General features: G+C 42.1%; 1 protein-coding gene across 1 annotated transcript in view; it reads left to right on the top strand.

The window, feature by feature from the left end:
* EOGT (EGF domain specific O-linked N-acetylglucosamine transferase) overlaps nt 1-22287 on the top strand; it is a 95523-nt gene that overhangs the window by 53770 nt on the left and 19466 nt on the right. The window contains exons 9-12 of the mRNA XM_082265568.1: nt 13801-13893; nt 15212-15283; nt 15394-15480; nt 19629-19697. Coding sequence (XP_082121694.1) covers nt 13801-13893; nt 15212-15283; nt 15394-15480; nt 19629-19697 — 321 coding nt within the window. The remainder of the gene's footprint in view (nt 1-13800; nt 13894-15211; nt 15284-15393; nt 15481-19628; nt 19698-22287) is intronic.

The following is a 22287-nucleotide window of genomic DNA, read 5'->3' as shown; positions in this document are numbered from 1 at the left end:
TGTTTGTTCCATACTTGAAGCTTTGCTGCACTGAACTGAAGGAAGAAATTGTTGAAATATTGAATCTGCCCAGTGCCATGGGAGAGCGGGCTAAGGGAAGGAAATGTACTGGAGAAAGTGACAGGGAAACTTTCCATACAATGTACCCTCATAGAATACACTCTGTGTGATTGACCGAGTCATATTCTATCCATTCATTTTGTTTGCAGTTAGCAGTATTTTTTATTGTCTCATTAAATCGGTAAACTTTACTTGGTCTGTGAGATAGTAAACTTATTACATGGTATTAATGATCTGCTGTATTCTGGTCATGAAAGCATACAATGTACATTTTCCTTTTTCTGTCTAATACAACCAAAATTCCCCGGTGTTCGATTCACCTAGTCAGCACAGATATCCAATAAAAGTGGCTCTGTAACCATCCAAAGGTCCCTGCAAAAGTAGATGATTAATGGCCAAATGAATTCCCAGTTGACATCTGCTACTATATACATTCCAGGTGCATCATAACAAAAGATGTTCAAAGTCCTAAAGTTAATTTTCCTTAAAAAGCAGCTACACCCTGAGCAGAGATACCTGACCCTTTTCTGGCAGCTGCAGAGCAGGACCTTTTGCTTTCTATATGGAAGCAGTGGTCTCTCTGCAGATTTCTGATATCCTCTGAGTCAGGCTTATAGCTCAGCAATTATAAAAGTTGCTCCTCACCGATTGGAGAGCTTTGGTTCCACAGGGGGTGTGTCAGAACTATGTAGGGAGACCACTGCTTCCATATAGAAAGCAAAGGTCCTGCTTTGCAGCTGCTAGCAGGGTATTTTAAGACTGGGCAGAGACACCTTCAGACGGATTTGTCAGTTGCTTTTGTTGTGTGATTGGACTTGGACCCCTTAGGAAAGGCTGAACCAATATTTTTCCACTGCTTGAAAAAAGGATGCCCTGGCCTGTACGAACCTGCTTCTCTAAAGTTAGGTCTTCTGGAGGAGCAAAATGACTGATGCTGCCACTTCCTCTCCTGCGGAATCAGGCCTGATTTACTTGCAGACACTCGCTGAATTGCTGTTTCTAAGGTCTTGCTGAACAATCAAATGGAACAGAGCGAAGACTGTGCTTGGAGGCATTGTCTGCAGACTAATGCTTCAACCATAAGGCTCTCTGGGCTGCCAACGACTGAGCCATGGGTTTCGCCATCCTGACCTGATCTATAGCTGCCTCTGCAAGAAAGTTTACTGCCAATTTGACCTACTGGAGTGGAGACGAAACACCATTTTCCCCCACTTCTCCCGAAGACCAAGACTCCAAATCCGCTACCCAAACAGAAGTGCAGGCTATGGATGGCTTGCAAGCTGCTCCTGCCACCGAATAAATCCTCTTCATGTCCATAGCAATTCTACTGTCCATGGGGTCCTTAAACGATACCGAATCTCCCAGTGGAAGAGTAATATGACGGGCCACCCTTTTCCCAGAATGGATATAATTTAGATGTTCTATTATGAACATTTAATTGCTTATCAGGCCTAGCCCTCGTCTTCAAACAATTCTTGAACCTCATAAATGAGAGGATAGAATGTGACAGATTTTTTTTTTTGTAGACCTAGATAGTATTTGCAGGGCATGTTAGGCGGTGAGCTTTCCTCCTGCTCCTTTATAGCCTTCTTTACTGCCTCCACTATATAGGGAACTAAAGAAAGGTTGAAGGAATGAGTTTCCTGATCCTCCTCTGAACTTGAAGACTGGGAATTACGGTCTTCTACTGAGCCAAACCTGACTGAAGCTCCAGGTTCCGAGCCTTCGGAGGAGGACAAGATCACATACTGCCTTCGGGACGCTTTGATGCGCTCTGCATCCCCTCCTTCACAGTGCTTCTGATGTAAGACTTAACCTGCCGCACATCTGCAGCATTATCGAGAGCCACACAGGTCCAACATCAGACCGAAAGCCATGCAGACCAATTTGATGCAGTGTGCGGCATATGGTCTGAGCACTGACAGGCTGACCCCCCCCCCCCCACCCCTTCAACCTCTGTAGCAATACTGGCAGCACTCGTATGTCTATTTCCCAAAGACAACCTCTGGATATGACCCTGAGCACGTACAGCCTACTTCTTTGGTCCACCATGGTGAGGCCTGTTCTGAGTGGAACCTGACCTGTTAAACCACTGTATGGTCTTGGCCACTGTGCTGCCGCTCAGTTTCAGGGTCTTGGCAATCTTCTTATAGCCTAGGGCCCTAGGCCATCTTTATGTAGAGCAAAAATTATTTTTTTTTTTTCAGATCCTCAGAGTTTTTTGCCATGAGGGGCCATGTTGAACTTCCAGTGTCCAGTATGAGAGAGTGAGATTGCTAACACCAAGTTTACCACACCTGCTCCCCATTCACACCGGAGACCTTGTAACACTAACAAGTCACATGACAACTGGGGAGGAAAAATGGCTAATTGGCCCAGTTTGAAAATTTCCACTTAGGGGTGTACTCACTTTTGTTGCCACTGCCAGCAGTTTAGACATTAATAGACATAATGGCTGCATGTTGAGGGGACAGCAAATATACACTTACACTCAGTATAAATTACTATTATACAAGCTGCACACTCACTACTTTACATTGTAGCAAAGTGTCATTTCTTCAGTGTTGTCACATGAAAAGATATAATAAAATATTTACAAAGATGTGAGGGGTGTACTCACTTTCGTGAGATACTAAATGTGTGTATATATGTATGTGTGTGTATATACACTTACCGGCCACTTTATTATGTACACCTTTTCAATTTCTTGGTAACACAAATTGCTAATCAGCAAATCACATGGCAGCAACTCAATGCATTTAGGCATCTGGATGTGGTGAAGACGACTTGCGGAAGTTCAGATCAAGCATCAGAATGGGGAAGAAAGGGGATTTAAGTGACTTTGAAGGTGGCATGTTTGTTGGTTCCAGACGGGTTGGTCTGAATATTTCAGAAACTACTGATCTGGGGTTTTCACGCACAACTATCTCAAGGGTTTACAGAGAATGGTCTGAAAAAGAGAAAAAAAAACAGTGAGTGGCAGCAGCAGAAGACCACACAGAGTGCCACTCCTGTCAGCTAAGAATAGAAAACTGAGGCTATAATTCGCACAGGCTCACCAAATTGAACAATAGAAGATTGGAAAAACGTTGCCTGGTCTGATGAGTCTTGATTTCAGCTGCTGCATTCAGATGGTAGGGTCAGAATTAGGCATAAAAAACATGAAAGCATGGATCCATCCTGCCTTGTATCAATGGTACAGGCTGGTGGTGTAATGGTGTGGGGAATATTTTCTTGGCACACTTTGGGCATTGTTTAAATGCCATGGCTTACCTGATTATTATTGTTTATGACCATGTCCATCCCTTTATGACTACAGTGTACCCATCTTCTGATGGCTCATTCCAGTAGGATAATGCACCATGTCACAAAACTCAAATCACCTCAAACTGGTTTCTTGAACACATGACAATAAGTCACTGTACTGCAATGGCTTCAACAGTCACCAGATCTCAATCCAATAGAGCACCTTTGTGGTGGAACGGGAGATTCGCATCATGGATATGAAGCCGACAAATCTGCAGCAACTGCGTGATGCTATCATGTCACTATTTACTAAGATCTCTGAGGAATGTTTCCAACACCTTGTTGAATCTATGCCATGAAGAATCAAGGCAGTTCTGAAGGCAAAAGGGGGTCCAACCCGGTACTAGTAACAGGGCCAGATTAACGTAGGGGCTATTGGAGCTGCAGCTCCAGGCCCCTACCTTTTATATAGGCCCCGGGTTGGTCATATTCACTGTTACCGCTCTTCTGTCACTTGTAAACACAGAAGTCTGGCTTCTATGCTCGCTTCCCCAGGCAGCTCCCTCAGAACCTCCCCACACAGCACGAAGGCCGGACAAGGAGGGACAGTTGCCGATGCATGGATGTGTTTATGGGCTTCAGAGACAGCATCCCATGTTGAATTAGGCATGCATGGCTGCACCCTTCCTCCTCTGGGTGCATGCCAAGGCACGGCCCTTAAGGCCCTTCAAAATCCTCAGCACCAAGCCCATGATGCTCTTAATCCGGCCCTGACTAGCAAGCTGTACCTAATAAATTGGCCGGTGTGTGTGTGTATATGTATGTGTGTGTGTGTATATATATATATATATATATATATATATATATATATACATATGTGTGTGTGTGTGTGTGTGTGTGTGTGTGTGTGTATATATATATATATATATATATATTTTGTACAGTGTATTGTGTGTGTTTTGTGTTAGCATGACCACTCATGGTCCCCATCAAGGAGTATGTGAAAGGGTGACAACACCGAAGAACACCTGGAAGACAGGTACATAGTGTTGTCACCCTATAACAGGTAGTGGCTGAGCAAGAACCATCATGGCTAGATCATCATGAACTATTTTTTACTGAAAGCTGCAGATTTTAAGGTTAAAAATAACTTAATACCACAATAAAAGTTAAAGCTTATAAGAGAATTAGGTGGTGAGTTTTACATATTGTGCATCCACAAAGTATTCACAGCGCTTCAATTTTTCCACATTTTATGTTACGGCCTTATTCCAAAATGGAATAAATTTAATTATTTTCCTCAAAATGACAATGTGAAAGAAGTTTGATTAAAATCTTTGCAAATTTATTAAAAAAAAAAAAAAAGCTATGAAAAAAATCCCATGTACATAAGTATTCACAGCCTTTGCTCAATACTGTGTTCAAGCACTTTTGGCACCAATTACAGCCTTAAGTATTTGAGAATGATGCTACAAGCTTGGCATACCTATTTTTGGGCAGTTTCTCCCATTCTTCTTTGCAGGACCTCTCGAGCTCCATTAGGTTGGATGGGGAGCGTCGGCGCACAGCCATTTTCAGATCTATCTAGAGATGTTCGATTGGGTTCAAATTTGGGCTCTGGCTGGGCCACTCAAGGGCATTCACAGATTTGTCCCATAGCAACATTTTTGTTACCTTGGCTGTGTGCTTAGGGTCGTTGTCCTTTTGGAAGACGAACCTTCGCCCCAGTCTGGAGTGCTCTGGTGCAGGTTTTCATCAAGGATGTCTCTATACATTGCTGCATTCATCTTTCCCTCGATCCTGACTAGTCTCCCAGGTCCTGCCACCGAAAAACATCCCCACAGCATGATGCTTGCTGCCACCACCATGCTTCACTGTAGGAAAGGTATTGGCCAGGTGATGAACGGTACCTGGTTTCCTCCAGACATGACGGTTGCAATTCAGGCCAAAGAGTTCACTCTTTGTTTCATCAGATCAGAGAATTTTGTTTCTCATGGTCTGAGAGTCCTTCGGGTGCCTTTTTTGCAAACTCCAGGCGGGCTGTCATGTGCCTTTTACTGAGGAGTGGCTTCCGTCTGACCACTCTACCATACAGGCCTGATTGGTGGAGGGCTGCAGAGATAGTTTCTTTGGAAGTTTCTCCTCTCACCACAGAGAAACGCTTGAGCTCCATCGGGTTCTTAGTTAATTCCCTGACTGAGGCCCTTCTCCCCCGCTCAGTTTGGCCAGGCGGCCTGCTCTAGGAAGAGTCCTGGTGGTTCCAAACTTCTTCTGTTTATGGATGACGGAGACCACTGTGCTCATTGGGAATGTCAATGCTGCAGAATTTTTTCTGTACCTTTCCCAAGATCTGTGCCTCAATATAATCCTGTCTCGGAGGTCTACAGACAATTCCTTGGACTTCATGGATTGATTTGTGCTCTTACATGCACTGATAACGTGGGACCTTCTATAGACAGTGTGTGCCTTTCCAAATGATGTCCAATCAACTGAGTTTACCACAGGTGGATTCCAATCAAGTTATAGAAACATCTCAAGGATGATCAGTGGAAAAAGGATGCACCTGAGTTCAATTTTGAGTGTCATGGCAAAGGCTGTTAACCACTTAAGCCCCAGAAGATTTTACCCCCTTCCTGACCAGGGGGTATTTTGCGATTTGGCACTGCGTGAATTTAACGGACAATTGCGCGGTCGTGCGATGCTGTACCCAAATGAAATTGACGTCCTTTTTTTTCCCACAAACAGAGCTTTCTTTTGGTGGTATTTAATCACCTGTGCAATTTTCTTTTGATCATGCGCTATAAACAAAAAAAGAGCGATAATTTTGCAAAAATAATATTTTTCACATTTTTTTTATACGAAATTGCACAAAAAAAAATGAAAAAATCAAAATGTTTTAACATTTTAGGCCAATTTGTTTTCTGCTACATATGTTTGGTAAAAAAATCGCAATAAGCGTATTTTGATTGGTTTGCGCAAAAGTTATTATGTTTACTAACTAAGGAAAAGATTTTTGTCATTTTTATTGTTTTTTTTTTTAACGAGTAATGGCGGCGATCTGCGTTCTTTTTTTTTTTTTTCCGGGACTGCGACATTGCGGCGGACAGATCGGACCCCTGACTGACATTTTTGACACTTTTGGGGGTACCAGTGACATTACTACAGTAATCAGTGCTATACATATGCACTGTTACTGTAAAAATGACACTGGCAGGGAAGGGGTTAACTTTATTACAGAAGGAGGGGTTAAGTGTGTCTCTAGGGGCGTGTTTCTTACTGTGCAGGGATGTGGCTTGTGATGTAACAGCAGAGATCAACGGTCCTACATAGCAGGACCGTATGATCTCTGCACTTACATAAGGGAGAATGACAGGCGGATGTGTTTACATTAACCACCTGCCTTTCTCCCTCTGTAACCGATGATCGCGAGTGAGCGGCGGGGTCCGTGAACGAGCGGGGCGGGAGCGCACCTCCGGTGGCGCGCGCTCGCCCCCCTATTGGTTCACAGGCTAGTGACGTACCGGTACGTCACTTTGCCTGCACGGGGCTGACCGCCGCAGTATATATACTTGCGGTGGTCGGCAAGTGGTTAATACTTATGTACATGTAATTTTTTATTTTAAATAAATTTGCAAAGATTTCAAACAAACTTCTTTCACATTGTGATTATGGGGTAGTGTTTGTAGAATTTTGAGTAAAATAATGAATTTAATCCATTTTAGAATAAGGCTGTAACATAACAAAACGTGGAAAAAGTGAAGCACTGTGAAAACCTTCCAGATGCACTGTATACCCAAAACAGTGAACATTTTATTTATTTATTTTTTGTTGGGTCCTTCTGAGACCGAACGAGAAATAAATGTCACACATAATTTACGAGTATAGTGGTCATACCAAATAATAGGGCTAAAAATATATTTTTTTTTGTAGCCCCCGTTTGCTTTTATTACTAATGCTGGCGGCGAGTCTCTTGGGACCCGGTGTGCGGGTGGGGGGAGGTTCGGCAGGATATTGAGGGATCTTATCACCGGCAGCCAGTCGGTTCAGTGACGAGGAAGGATATCCTCCCACTCAACCTGTTGGGTTCCATGCCAGATTGTATCAAAAGGACGGATTGTGATTTACACTCGGCTGCAATCTCCTGAATTATTGAGGTGTGTAGCCCGGTCTGCATCCTGACTGGCTGTTGTGTGGGAGATACAATGACCACTATAGCAACGGAGCAAGCTATTGTCATCTGCTAATGGCCATCAACTCCCACTCCTATACAAGCAGCACGCCGCTTTGTTCGAGCTGCCACACCGCTTCAAAACTGATCTTCTCCCGCTCAGGCAGTTTAATGTGCTGTCACATTTCCACATCTGTCATCTGTTTGTTATGATAATTAATTGTATTGCCTGCGATAATAAGAGCACATCACATATAGATCGGTCTCTTACTTCTCCCAGTCGTCAGGCTAGAACTTTTTACCCACTCTAAAGCATTAACCAGCTTAGAAATGATCAGCCAATAGATTTAAAGTGGTATTAAATCCAAAAGCAAACTTTTATTATATTGCAATTTACCAATCCTTAGATGTGGTGGCTGCATTAGTTTTCCTTTTCAGGCTTTCTTTCCCTTTTTAGGCTTTCTTTCCCTTTTTTTTTTTTTTTTTTTTCATTTGCTGATCTGGCCAAAAGTCTGTTGTTTCTCAAAAGGACAAGCTCTCTTGCAGATGTATCAGTTATGGGCCATACACACTATAAGATTTCCTGAAGAGTTTTCCCTTTAGATTTACCAAAACCATATAATATAAGGTCAAACCTAAACACTTTCAATTTGTATGCAATCTGGCAGGCCCTTGCACTACATAGAAAAGGTAAATCTGAAGGAAATCTACCAACAAAAGTTGGATAGTGTGTATCCAGCTTTAGACAGGGCATCAAACTGGTGGCTCCCGAGCTGTTGCAGAGCTACAAGTCCTATCATGCCTCTGCCTATGGGAGTCATTTTTGTAACTGCAAAGCATCATGGGACATGTAGTGCCGCAACAGATGGAGGGCCGCCAGTTTGACACCTGTAAAGGGTTGAGACAAACCATTTCCCACTGTCAGGGGTGCTTGCATTTAGGGCTGCTGATAGAAATCACAGTACCCCGTAGAGCCCCCCCCCCCCCCCCCCAAATATGGCTCCTTACTAGGGATCGACCGATTATCGACAAAGCCGATATATCAAGGGCCGATCTGCACTTTCCCCGATTTATCGGAATCGGGCCCGGCGGTGACCGATATTGCCAATATTTCTGGAAAGTGCTGTACCGGAGTGATGCCTGCAGCTAGAGGCATCACCCCGGTACCGGCATCCATAGCCGACGGTCGGCTGTCTTGTTATGACAAGGAGCGGGAGGGGACGTCCCCCCTCCTGCTGCCCTCCGCGGCTCGCCCGGGTCTCCCGTCCCACCGCATTCAGCTCTGATCGGGTCTCCATGCAAAAACCCAGAAGTGATGTCATGAGTGACATCACTTCCGGGTACTGTCTGGCGCCAGATTAAAAAAAAAAATGACAGCATTGAAAACAGCCAAACTTGGCGTTTTGAATGCTTTTATGTGCAGAGGAGGGGTTTGGGGTATTTTAGACCCCCAGATCTCTCCACAAGAGTACCTGCCAAATAAAAAAAAATTTTTTTTCTTTAAATTTACCAAAATATCGTCCAATATCGGCCGATATGCATTGGCTAAAATATCGGTATCGGCAACGAAAAACTGATATCGGTCGATCACTATTCCTTACTGCCTGTCAAATGCTCTCTGAAGAGCAATCCAAATGCTGACTGCTCTTTGGAGAGCAAAGCACATGTGAATGAGCCTTTAATTCCTAATTCTTTTTTAAAAATGTTAATTTTTATTTTTTTTTAGAACTATTTATTTTTTTTTTTCATTTTTTTTTTAACTGCCCTATTGGGGGGCTTTTGGTGAAATAGCAGGGACACCTGATGTCTTGAGACAGAGAAAGGGAACCGAGATTCATTCGTTTCTTGATCTGCAGCCTCAGATGGACAGATGAATGTATAGAAAGCGCTCTGAGGCTTCTTGTTCATTCACAAACTGAAGCATAGTAAACACAGTTTACTACACTTCAGTGATGAATGGACAGAGGAGGAATCGTTACCGATCACTCACTATGTTCCATGTGAAAAGGAAGGGCTGGTAAATATGACACATTTTATCCGCCCCCCCCCCGCTCTCTATCCTGAAACAATATTCCTGTGTGCTCCCAGCAGCTTCTGGCAGGAGAGGAGGGAAGCTGGCAGCATTTCTGTGGTGGGGGGCACTCAGGGTGACCTGGGCAGAAGGTGGCAGGGGCCACAGATACTAGACAGCTGGTCCCTCTGCAACGCAGCCGGAGGGAGAAATCCGGCAGTGCTGCAAGGGGATCCACAAGAGTCGCAAGGCAGTAAAACTGGCCCTCCTGTTCGGCAGGTGCCCGGGCCCCTTTTTTGAAGTGATGGGGCCTGGGCCAAGTACAGGAGGGCTGGCTGTACTGCCTTATCAGTGACCCTGCTTACAATGATCAGTTTTTAGTTATGTAAAACCTTTATCCCAAAGAAAAAAAAAAAAAAAAAACTCTTTGCTGTAACTGCTTATGAACTGTATAAGCTGAAGTTTAGCTTCAGTTTTAGTGTATCTAAATCTGCTAGTGCCTCTAACACCCCTCCCCCTAGACATACAAAGCCGCTTTCTAAAGGTTGCTGCTTCATCCAGAGTGTAGGCACTCTAATACAAGAGGTGTGTTACAGCTGAAAACAGAGAAAAAAGGCCTAAGCAAAGAAAACGAATGCAGCCACCACATCTAATAAATGGTAAGCTGCAAAATATACAATTTTTAGTTTTTGGCTTAATACTGCGTTAAGTCACTTTATTTAAAAGCAAAAAAAAAAACATTTTGAATGCATTCCTACCGTACATGCACATTTCCCCATGTTGTAGCTCTTTAAACCTTAGAAATCCCAACCGGTGTTGTCAGCCTTGCTTGATTTCTCCCTGCTGGACTGCAGAACATCTACCCCTCTCCATCACCAATACAAAGGGGAAGGTGTTCTGCAGTCCATCAGGGCTGACAATGTTGATTTGGACACTAATCCAGTGTGCTCCTAACTTCCTATCTGCAATGACAGTGCAGTGTTGTTATTGCAGATAGGAAGTTAGGAGCACACTGGATTTCTGGCAGGTAATAGGTATCTTAGGATGCTTGTATGGCAGATGTACTGAATTATCATATTGTGTTTTTTTGTTTTTTTTATATATATATATTTTGCCCAAACATTTATTTAAAAAAATCGTTGTGTAATCATCTTTTTTCCAGTTTTAATTATATTTCACTATCTTATTTATACATTGCATGTCAATTTCTGTTCTTGTTTTGCCTGTTCATCATACACTTTTTTTCCCTTTTTTTTAGGGCCAGTTCACAGTCACACCATAGAAACGCAGTCTGGATGCGATCCAGATGCTTTTCTGCATGCGTGATTTTGATGTGTTTTTTTTAATGCATTTTTGGTGCGTTTTTGATGCAGTCCAGTGCCTCTTTTTTTTTTTCTTATATGTTCCAGTGCGTTTTTGGTGCATTGCGGTGCATTTTTGATGCGATTTACAGTGTACCAGTACAGTCCAATGAAGGAAAAATGCAGCATGTTCTTTTTTTTTTTTTACTGGAACTGCAAGCTCTGGTGTAAACTATGCCATTGGAAACCATATGACCTACTTTCCATGCGTTTTCAATGCAGAAAAAAAAACGCATTGGACTGCATGTGGTAAAAACTTAAGTGGTGCCCTTAAGAAAAAAAAAAAGGTAATGCACATTGCAGCTCACATCAACCTCTGTAGAGGAGAAATGCTTATAGGACAATCTGATTTTGTATTTTTTTTTTTTTTAATTGTGCACAAAACACTGACTTTAGAAAGAATTGCAAAAACAGAATCATGAGGAATGAAGGGAAAAATAACCTTCTTCAACTAATGACATGTGTATGTGTTCCATTCAGGACGAAACATGTTTATTCATTTACATTATGCTTGTTCCAGGTCTGTGACCTTAAAAAAAAAAAAAAAAAATGGCTGCACGAGTACTTCTTTACCAAGCACAGTACAATCTGATTGTGTCATTTCCTTTAGATCTACCAACATTGAGGGTCTGCCTGATTGGATAGATTAGATGGGTCCTACTGTTACAGTTTTGATAAATCTGTATGTGATTGTACGGTTGGATTGTACAGTGTATAGTGGCGACCCTAATGCCCCTCATTCCCCAGCAGCACATGCTCACCTCCCCCCCCCCCTCCCCCACCGCTCCTGGTTAGTACCTTTGTACACCCAGAATGTGGCTGTAATGTAGTCTAAAAGGTGGACCCAGGGCTGGATTTACATCTCAGGAGCCTATAGGCAGATCATTCTGAGCCCCCCCCCCCAAAAAAAAAAAAAACATTTTTTTTTTTGATAAATTACCACAAAGGTCTAGGAAACGCAAAATGTTATTAAAAACACACTAAAGTGAATTTTTAGGGCAAACAAATGCAATAAAAGACCCAATTGTTGGTAAAATGGAAAAGAAGAGGTTGCACCGAGTAAATAGATACCCAACATGTCGAACCTTAAATGTGTGCGCCCCCGTTAAATAGTGACAAACTTCAGTACCCTATATTTTCTATAGGTTACGCTTCAAAAGCCCCCTATAGCTCATCAGTTTGGTGTTAGAGGAGGGCTGATGCTAGAATTTTTGCTCTCATCCTGGCATGCACAGCAATATGTAGGGTGTATCGCAATTAACGTTTTCACATGTGGGCACCCCCGACACTTGCGTTTACTTTCATATGTGTGTGTGGATGGGGGAAGGATTTTATGTGCTTGGGTGCAACTTTATTTTTTATTTAAAGAAAATAAATAAATACACCCCTTCCCGACTATGCTAGCTGGAGAATTTGGCAGGCTGACCCGGAAGTGATGTCATGCTCGTCGCTTTCCGGGTCACAAACAAGAAGGGGCGGGGAGTGGACGTTTGTCCGCTGTTCTCCCCCCACCTACCGGCACCCGCCATGTCTGTCTTAGGCCTGAAGATTGGCAAATTAAGCCTGGAATTCATGGGGGAGGGTACAGGGGGTATTGCTGGTACCAGAGGTGTGTGAAAGCATTCAGATGCATCATGGCTTCCATCTAGATTATTTGTGAAATCCCTGCTGTCAGGTCCATATGATGTACGGTCCTGGCAGCAAACGGGTTAAAAAAAAAAAAAACTTTTATACGGAAGGGCACCTGTGGGCACATGCCTACAGCGTCTAGTGGAAAATCCAGCCCTAGGTAGACCTAGCCTTTAACCAGGGCCGCTGATGGGGGGGGACCACCAGCCCTGGTGTAGGTGGCCCGAGCACACAAGGGGGCCCACACAGAGAGGGGGAATAGTGATGTACAACAAATACAAGATCTCCCTGCTGCCAGCTTTTATCTGTTGAGAAAGAGACAGTTGTCACTCACTAATCTCCCTCCCTGTGTGGGCCCCCCTCCCAGCACTGGCTCTAATGTTATCTCTACTCTGGAGTTTATTTGTAACTTTGTTTCTCTCCCTCTGTCTCTCTGATCCCGGAGTTCCAACTGCCCAGCCTGTATATTTTTTTCATCTCATCTTCATTTTTATTGATTACCATCGGGGTTTTTTCAGATTTAGCAGGAATTATGTGAGTTATGTTATGTTTGTGTCTGCTAATAGTGATTTTGTTGTTATTTTAGCTAAATATATCTTTAATATTTTCTTGGGGGGCCCTGCCAGGTAGTCTGTACGGGGCCCCGCGATTTCTAACGGCAGCCCTTGTAGCCTTTCTTTGTTTCCTTGGGTTTAGTACTTTTTCCTGAGCCTGCAGTGTACTTCTCTGTGTTATAGTGGAAGCTGCTATCAGGTTAGGGTGTGTCTGGTAGAATTTTTTTCTATGTTAGGTCTGTTGGTAGTGCGGGCTGAGGGCATGTGCTGTGATAAGAAATTCTGGCTCAACAACAATTATTTAAATACAAGAGCTGTGTGTAGGCTTACTTAAATCTTAAAGTGCTTTGTGTTTTTCTTCCTGCATGAAACAATTTCCGCACTTTTCCTGTGTAGGAGCTTCCTGTAATAAAGACTGGTCACTGCTGCTCTTTCTGCTTATGCAGGGTGACTGGTCTTGTCTCCTCCCCTCGTGTAGTCTTCTGCTGGCACCATCTAGTGGGTGGAGCCTGCAGAGTTCCTCCCATAGGTCCGCCCTCTGCACAGGCTATGTACATCACAGTGAGGATGTCACTGCTGATTTACAAGGTAATATCTGGGTTTTTTGTTTGCATTTGGTGCACACAAAGTGGATTTATATCTGTTGAGGTGAATATGTAATATATTTAAATTAGAGTTTTTCTTAAGTTCAGCTTAAAAGGCAGTCCAGCTGTATAAGTAGTATGTGTGTATAGCAAATGGTAAATGAATGTTCATTTCTCCTGATTGCAGAGTTTCTATGGCTATGGCGATTTGTTTGGGGAGACATGGAAAGCATTCACTGACCATGAAGTCATCCATTTGAAGGAATACGATTCCAAAACGGTAAAGTTCAGCAACCGACTGAAGAGGTCATTCCACTGCCCTCTTGCCTGTCAATACATGTGAATGAAAAACACCTGATTGGTCGAAAGTGCACCCTCTCCCAGTCTGAGCGCTGCTATTCAGGTGCTTTCCGCTCAGATTTAGATACTGACACTATCTGCATATAAAAATTCACTTCATATTTCTTAGATAGCATAGCTTACATAGCTGCATTCATTGGTTTGGTTTTAGTATCTCCTGAAGTTCAGCTTTAAGAAAATATTACAATATGTAACATAGGGGTCAATTCACTAAGCGTTACATAACACTGAGAAAAATGCGGTAAAATACTTAATGCGAAAACAAATGTGTAAATGTTCAGGTCACTAAGAATTGTGTGGTAAATAACTACTGCAGTAAAGTTTTGATAATGAGGTAAATACCGCATATTTCCATTCGGTAATGTATTGCATTGAGCTGGTTGCTAAGGATCAGGCTGGGAAGCCGACCGCTGCCTCCTTAACAACAGATGACTCAGCTGTCAGCGGGTTGCCTGCTGACAGCTGAATGTAAAGAAAAGGAAGCTGCTAATAAAATTTATGGGAAAAAAAAAAAAGTGTGGGCCCCCCCCTCCCAATGCATACCAGGATCTTTGAGTCTGATACGACTTTTAGGGGAACCTCAGCCAAAATTAAAAAAAAAAAAAATGATGTGGGGTCTCCCCCAAAAATCAATACCAAACCCTTATCCAAGCATGCAGCCTGGCAGGTCAGGAAAGGGAGGGGATGAGCGAGCCCCCCCCCCCTCCTGTACCATACCAAGCCACATGCCCTCAACATAGGGGGTGTTGTGGCCCCGCCCCTTGTGACATCACCGGCTAGGAGCATGGGTAACTCCTCCCCTTGGCTTTTTAAAAACTCAGACAGCGGAGCAGAAAGTCAGCGGGATCCTTCGTCGGGGTTGAAGGTTTTATTTTTTTTTCCGCCATCTGACAGTTCTTAAATAGCCAATGGGAGGAGTCACGGCCCCCCTTGTGATGTCACAGCCCCAGCATGCTCCTGGCCACTGACGTTTCTTTTTTTTTTTTTTTTTCATTTGAAATACCTAATCGTAGTTTGTTTTTTTTTTTTGTAAATTGGACTTTCTTTTACCCCATGCAATATTTACGCAAATGAGTCACATGATAGTGTTATCACCTGCGGTAAACTTTAGTGAATTGACCCCATAAAAAGAAATATAAAAGAATTTATCTTACTGGAGTGACGTTTCCGTTAACATGGTAAATAGATGCAACTCCCTTTTTATTACAAAGATAACTTGTTCACATTTTCTGTTGTAGGTCTACTTTAAGGATGCCGTGTTCGCACTTCTCCCCCGTATGAGATATGGGCTGTTTTACAACACGCCTCTGGTAAGCCCGTTATTCCCAGACATGAAAGATGACAACGGAATATTATTTGAAGACCGGATATTTTGCGCTTTATAACTGCCGTAAATCTGAGCGGGTTTTTGTTTTTCCAGATCTCTCATTGCCAAAGCACCGGATTGTTCCGAGCCTTTTCCCAACACGTACTCCACCGGCTGAAGATCTCTCAAGAAACATTAAAGGTGCGCTGTAAATCCGTTGCAGAGCAGTCTCTGGCCATGGATCTTTTAAAGAGATATCTTCTGCTTTTTAAATATTTTTGGGTCACTAGAATTTATTTCTGCAGTATATTATAGGCCCATATATTTATTCATGGAGTACAGTTATTATACTTAGAGATATGCAGTGATGAATAGAAAAGCCAAAAAGTTGTGTTGGGGAGTAGCTTTCAAATAGATGGTTGGTTATCATGTCTGTGCTACTATCATGCATACCAGGAAAAAAAAAAAACCCTGCGCAAATGGAAAGAAGGCCAGACCAAAGGAAAAAAAGAGTCCAAATTTATTTATTACTTGGCACAAAAAAAAAAAAAAAAACAGCCAACATGTTTTGGGGAAATGCTCCTTTCATCAGGGCTACAACAAAACACAATCTAATATAAATGTGACTGATAAAATCATGAGCCTTACAATCTTAGAACATCATGGATAACATAAGAAAAGTGTACCTTTTTCTTCAATGAAGTCTACCATTATGCAAATCCTGCTTATCTTTTGCAGGTAGACAGCTGTACATATGTGAATGTCCCATTACTCATGACTCAGTGGCAATGGTCTCCAGAAAAAATAAAAAGGGCAGATCTTCCCAGTGGGGAAGTGTACCCACCTCCTCCTTACGATATACATTTTTTTTCTTTTTTTGTTAGATTTACTTTTACTTAAACACTAACCAACTCTAAAACCTCAACATTACCTTTATCCTGGACCCACCCACTTAACCGGACTATTAATCGCATTCTAACATTTAACTTTATCTAACTTCTAAGTCGAAACCTTACTTCTAAAGTGGTTCTAATCTCAAAAGTTTTTTACTTTAATGTATCCCCCACATGAAGTTAAAAAAATGCCCCACTACTTGTCCTACCTTCTCCATCCCTAAACACTTGCCTGGATCTTGTAAACGCTCCAGTGCTGTCTAGGCTGAAGCACCAATCCCCTCACTTTCTGATCTCACAGGAGACACTGAGAGCAAAGGGAGCAATTGGCTCCGGCTACTGTCAGTCAGAGAGTGGGGGCGAGGCACTCAAGAGGAGGAAGAAGGTGACAGTGCTGGCAGGGTACTGTCAGAAGAGGAGGTAAGTGACCTTTCTGTGTAAAAGTATTGCACAGAGCAGATAAGTATAACCACTTTATTTTAACCAAAGAAATAGCCTTTAGTATAATTTCCAATTCCATCCTAACCCTAGCTGTAAACTTCAAGCTAACCCAGAAGACTTGCAGCATTATCATGACGATAAATACTATTGCTTCAACAATACTTCTAATAATACTGTTGTACACAAAGTTTATTGTGCCAAGGCAAATCAATGCCATAATACATGCATTGAAAAAATGTAGATGTGGATTCATCAGCTGGTTATGGTTTGAGTCTATCTATCTATCTATCTATCTATCTATCTATCTATCTATCTATCTATCTATCTATCTATCTATCTATCGTGTTCTGTGTATATGAATGTGTGTGTGTGTGTGTGTGTGTGTGTGTGTGTGCTCTACGTATGTGTGTGTGTGTGTGTGTGTATATATATATATATATATATATATATATATATATATATATATATATATATATATACACATCTATATATACATCTATAGTATCTCACAAAAGTGAGTACACCCCTCACCTTTTTTTGTAAATATTTTATTATATATTTTCTTGTGACAACACTGAAGAAATTACACTTTGCTACAATGTAAAGTAGTGAGTGTACAGCTTGTATAACAGTGTAAATTTTCTGTCCCATCAAAATAACTCAACACACAGCCATTAATGTCTAAACCGCTGGCAACAAAAGTTGAGTACACCCCCAAGTGAAAATGTCCAAATTGGGCCCAATTAGCCATTTTCCCTCCCCGGTGTCATGTGACATATTAGTGTTACAAGGTCTCAGGTGTGAATGGGGAGCAGGTGTGTTAAATTTGGTGTTGTCGCTCTCACTCTCTCCTACTAGTCACTGAAAGTTCAACATGGCACCTCATGGCAAAGAACTCTTTGAGGATCTGAAAAAAAGAATTTTTGCTCTACATAAAGATGGCCTAGGCTATAAGAAGATTGTGAAGACCCTGAAACTGAGCTGCAGAACAGTGGCCAAGACCATACAGCAGTTTAACAGGACAGGTTCAGAACTGGCCTCGCCATGGTTGACCAAAGAAGTTGAGTGCACGTGCTCAGCGTCATATCTAGAGGTTGTCTTTGGGAAATAGACATATGAGTGCTGCCAGCATTGCTGCAGAGGTTGAAGGGGTGGGGGGGGGGATGTCAGCCTGTCACTGCTCAGACCATGTGCCGCACACTGCATCAAATTGGTCTGCATGGCCGTCTTCCCAGAAGGAAGCCTCTTCTTGGGATGATGCACAAGAAACAGTTTGCTGAAGACAAGCAGAGTAAGGACATGGATTACTGAAACCATGTCCTTTGGTCTGATGAGACCAAGATAAACTTGTTTGGTTCAGATGGTGTCAAGTGTGTGTGGCAGCAACCAGGTGAGGAGTACAAAGACAAGTTTGTGTTTCCTACAGTCAAGCATGGTGGTGGGAGTATCATGGATCTTTGGCTGCATTAGTACTGCCAGCACTGGGGAGCTAAAGTTCATTGAGGGAACCATTAATGCCAACATGTACTGTGACATACTGAAACAGAGCATGATCCTCTCCCTTCGGAGACTGGGCCGCAGGGCATTATTCCAACATAATGACCCCAAACACACCTCCAAGACGACTAATGCCTTGCTAAAGAAGCTGAGGATAAAGATGATGGACTGGCCAAGCATGTCTCCAAACCTAAGCCCTATTTAGCATCTGCAGGGCATGCTCAAATGGAAGGTGGAGGAGCGCAAGGTCTCTAACATCCTCCAGCTCTGTAATGTCGTCATGGAGGAGCGGAAGAGAACCCGTGGCAACCTGTGAAGCTCTGGGGAACTACACGCCCAAGAGGGTTAAGGCAGTTCTAGAAAATAATGGTGGCCACAGAAAATGTTAACACTTTGGGCCCAGTGTGGACATTATCACTTAGGGGTGTACTCACTTTTGTTGCCAGTGGTTTAGACATTAATGGCTTTGTGTTGAGTTATTTTGAGGGGACAGCAAATTTACACTGTTATACAAGCTGTACACTCACTACTTTACATTGTAGCAAAGTGTCATTTTTTAAGTGTTGTCACATGAAAAGATATAAAAATTTTACAAAAATGTGGGGGGTGTACTCACTTTTGTGAGATACTGTGTGTGTGTATATATATATATATATATATATATATATATATATAAATTATAATTATTGTTCATCCTGTTAAGGTGCATAGGCATATCAATCTGATTTTATTGAGAAAACGGTAAAGGTTTACATCCAAATAGTATATGTGGAAAGTAGTAATTGGAATTAAGGGTAATTACAAAAAAAAGAATATGAATTCCATTGTATAGATACATTTTCATTTTGAAGGTAGGGTAGAAGATATACATTAGTATAAACATGTAAAATTAAGGAAAAAGAGAAACAAAGGGTGCAGGGCATTAACATTGGCATCATATGTAAGAACATAAAATAATTAGAGTGTCGTAAAAGTCACTAGTACACAAGTAGTCCTTGGCAGGAGTATGCTGAAAGGATCACACACTGTCAAAATGCATCAGTAAAACTATTACTCAGTGTTTGGGTATAAGACACTTAAAAAGTGGTACTTATGGAGAAGGGAGAATAAAGCAAGGAGAAGGGTAGTGAGATAAGCATATATGGTTTACACTCCCAACATGGCTAATCAGGTGGTGGGATCACATTCAAACAAACTCTGACAAGTAGCAAAACATGGACCATGCAGACCATGTGATTGAAAACTGGTCTTCCTTTTCAGCTTCCTGAGCCAACAAATGTTCCAGGTCTCTTATGGAGTCCACCGCATTTGCCCGATTTCCCAGAGAAGGTATCTCCAGTAGTGGGGAATAACTTCCCTGGCCTGGGTAGGAAGTGTCACAAGACCTCTTTTTTGACAAATTTGGCATACTTAATGTTTAAATTCCTATACGATTCTTTTTTTTTTTCCTTGAAACTCATGTAACACGTAGTGGTAAAAAAAGTCCTCAATAACAATTTTTTTTTTTTTTGGCTCTAGGAGGAGAAAATCCGAGTCACCATTCTTATACGTAGCACAGAGTTCCGAAAAATATTAAACTTGGACAAGGTATAATTTTTTTTTTTTACATTTTGGGAGGTTTTTAATAAACATATAAAATTACCTGTTCTTTCTTGCAGATGGTATAAAAGTATTATCTGGAATAAAATTCCCCAGGAACCCCCATAGGCTGAAAGCTCTAATATGCAGATCTTGACTTTCTTGAGTTGAGGACTGTCTCTTGTAATATCTTATTTGGTTGTCCTAAGTGACAGGCAGCCAAATGTTTAATAAAGATTTGCTGGAGGTGAAAAAATACTTCATGTTTTTGGAGATAATTGAGATTTGCCTATTGGAGCACCCCAGATTTAGTGGATTCCAGTATGCTGAGAAGCTATGCAATTGAGGCAGCATGCTTTGCATTCCCAGTTATATTGTATACAGTTTATTGAACAAGAAAAAGTGGGTAAGCTATTTGTGTATACTGGGCAGGACCTTTTGACATTTTGCAAGTTCCATTCTATATACCACATAGTAGGCAGGCCAAACTGCGTAAAATAAATATCATTTAAAGGCCTGATTTTTAATACTATTTATTGTTTTGGTTTTTACTTTTTTTGTTTTATACAATAGGAGTCAGTTTTTCTTAAATTTTTTTTTTTTTTTTTTTTGGCGAAATTGACCACATGGCCTCAATGAGATTTTCGGGAAAACAGGCTTTTTTGTGATGAAAAGAACATTTACGGGTTATGGGATCCCCATGTCTCTGCCACATTTGAAAGAAAAAAAAGTAATTCGATCCTATGTGGCACACTTTTTTTTTTTTTTTCGTTCTGTCATTGCTGGCCAAATTTTATATGAAAAACAATAATATAAAAAAGACCTCGGAGCCTAGGAGCTTTCCTGTCAGTGGTGAAGGCAGCCTTAGACACTGGATGGCTACATCACTCAGATGATATTAAAGCATGGGCCATCACGGCCCTCTCACCTCTGCAAACTTTAAAAGCAGTGTCATTTTTCTTTAGCTATTTTTTATTTTTATGGTTTGATCCCCAGCTGCTGTTCTTGCAGGTGAGAATTACATCTCCTCTGCTCCTGAAGCCTCCTGGGATGGGCCTTTTCCATATCCAAGGAAGCATCAGCTTTGACACACCAGACCGTCCTGCAGCTGGTGGAGGGAGGACCTGCGGTGCATCATCAGGGAGAGAGCTGCCTGAACAAGAAAGAGACAGCCACCTCCTGATGATGTCGGGAAATAAGATGGCAAAGCAGGATCTGCCCTGCAGAAGAGGCTAGAGGATCCTAGCAGGACATTGCTGGATTCCCTAGGTGTGCGGGTGTTTTTTTTTCAGGACAACTAAGCGATCAAGGTAAGAGGGGATGGAGGAGTGAAGGGGGGTGTGTCTACAGACAATTCTGGATGTCGGGCCAGAAATCAGCAGATCATATTCAGAGTTCTAAACATATTAGCAACTATGAAATTGGTATTTTTTGGAGTGTAGTTCCTTAATTACCTGGCTATCTTCCTTTTTTAGATTATACAATTTTCTATCCTTCCTCCACAGGTGGAAGGAAAGAAAATAGCTTGATTCCCCTCCCCCCCCCCCCTCAACACAGTCCGTGTTAATGAGGGAATCCCTCCCACAGCGCTATTGTATTATGCTAGCTGGGGGCCTTCGCATGCAAAAAAATCCAACAGGCTGGTTGTACTAAAATAGATTGATTGATGGCTGAACCGGCCAGGATTCGATCCATCTATGGCCGGCTTTACTCTTTACTCTGCTGTATCTTTCTCTTTTGGGGTACATGATAGCAGTGAAATAAATGTTCAATGCAAAAGGGCTCTATTCCTTCATCTTTAAAAAAAAAAAAAAAAAAAAGTGATTTAAAAACTGCAGAAAAAGATGCATTGTCCATGGCAAAAGCATTGAATTTCCAAGTTTTAATGGCATTGCGGTAATGCACATGGCACCACTATGCACCTTCATGGTGCACCTGCATTGCAGCAAGCTATGTATTGTGGTCCTGATGTAAATGCAGCATGCACAAGTTTTGGTCTGTTTCAGTGCATCAGGCAGCCCATTCAAATGAACAGGCTGCCCTAACCTAACCCGTGATCAGATTGATATAAATGGGCCCTTTACAAAGAAAGAAAACTGCAACTGAACATGACGGGATCTTTTCTTACACATTTTGTCTTTGGAAGTCAGACCTTTTGAGATTTGTGGCAGAAAGTGGACGCAGTATTGTACAAGTTACCCTCCCCTCTCACAGGCAGCTGGAAGTTCCCAGGGGGAATTTTTCTCTTTCCATTAGTAATGGCTGGCTTAAGGAGGACAGATCATCAGACAGAAGTGTTAGGGTGGGATAGGAGGCCTGGGCCAGCAGACACTGAGTGCCTTGTTTAGCCAGCACATTCCAGCAGAATTTGGAGACTGTTAACTCTGAACATTCCCATGTACAGTCAGTCATTTGGTGTTTTTAGTTTGATTCTATATTGCAGCAGGAACCTACAAAAGGTTCTTGTCGTTGGAGCAAACACAGGGTATTCATTTGCTAATAGAGAACACTAAACATGACTACCAAGTTGGGTCGCATGGAAGAGCTTTAAAGTGAAACCGGCCCTCTTAGGTGTTGGTTTAACTTTCTACCAGGGTTT

This window comes from Pelophylax lessonae, assembly GCF_965119305.1.
Source record: "Pelophylax lessonae genome assembly, chromosome: 8".
Taxonomy (NCBI): domain Eukaryota; kingdom Metazoa; phylum Chordata; class Amphibia; order Anura; family Ranidae; genus Pelophylax; species Pelophylax lessonae.
The sequence above is the reverse complement of the archived record's forward strand: the minus strand, read 5'-3'. Positions and strand labels throughout refer to the sequence as shown.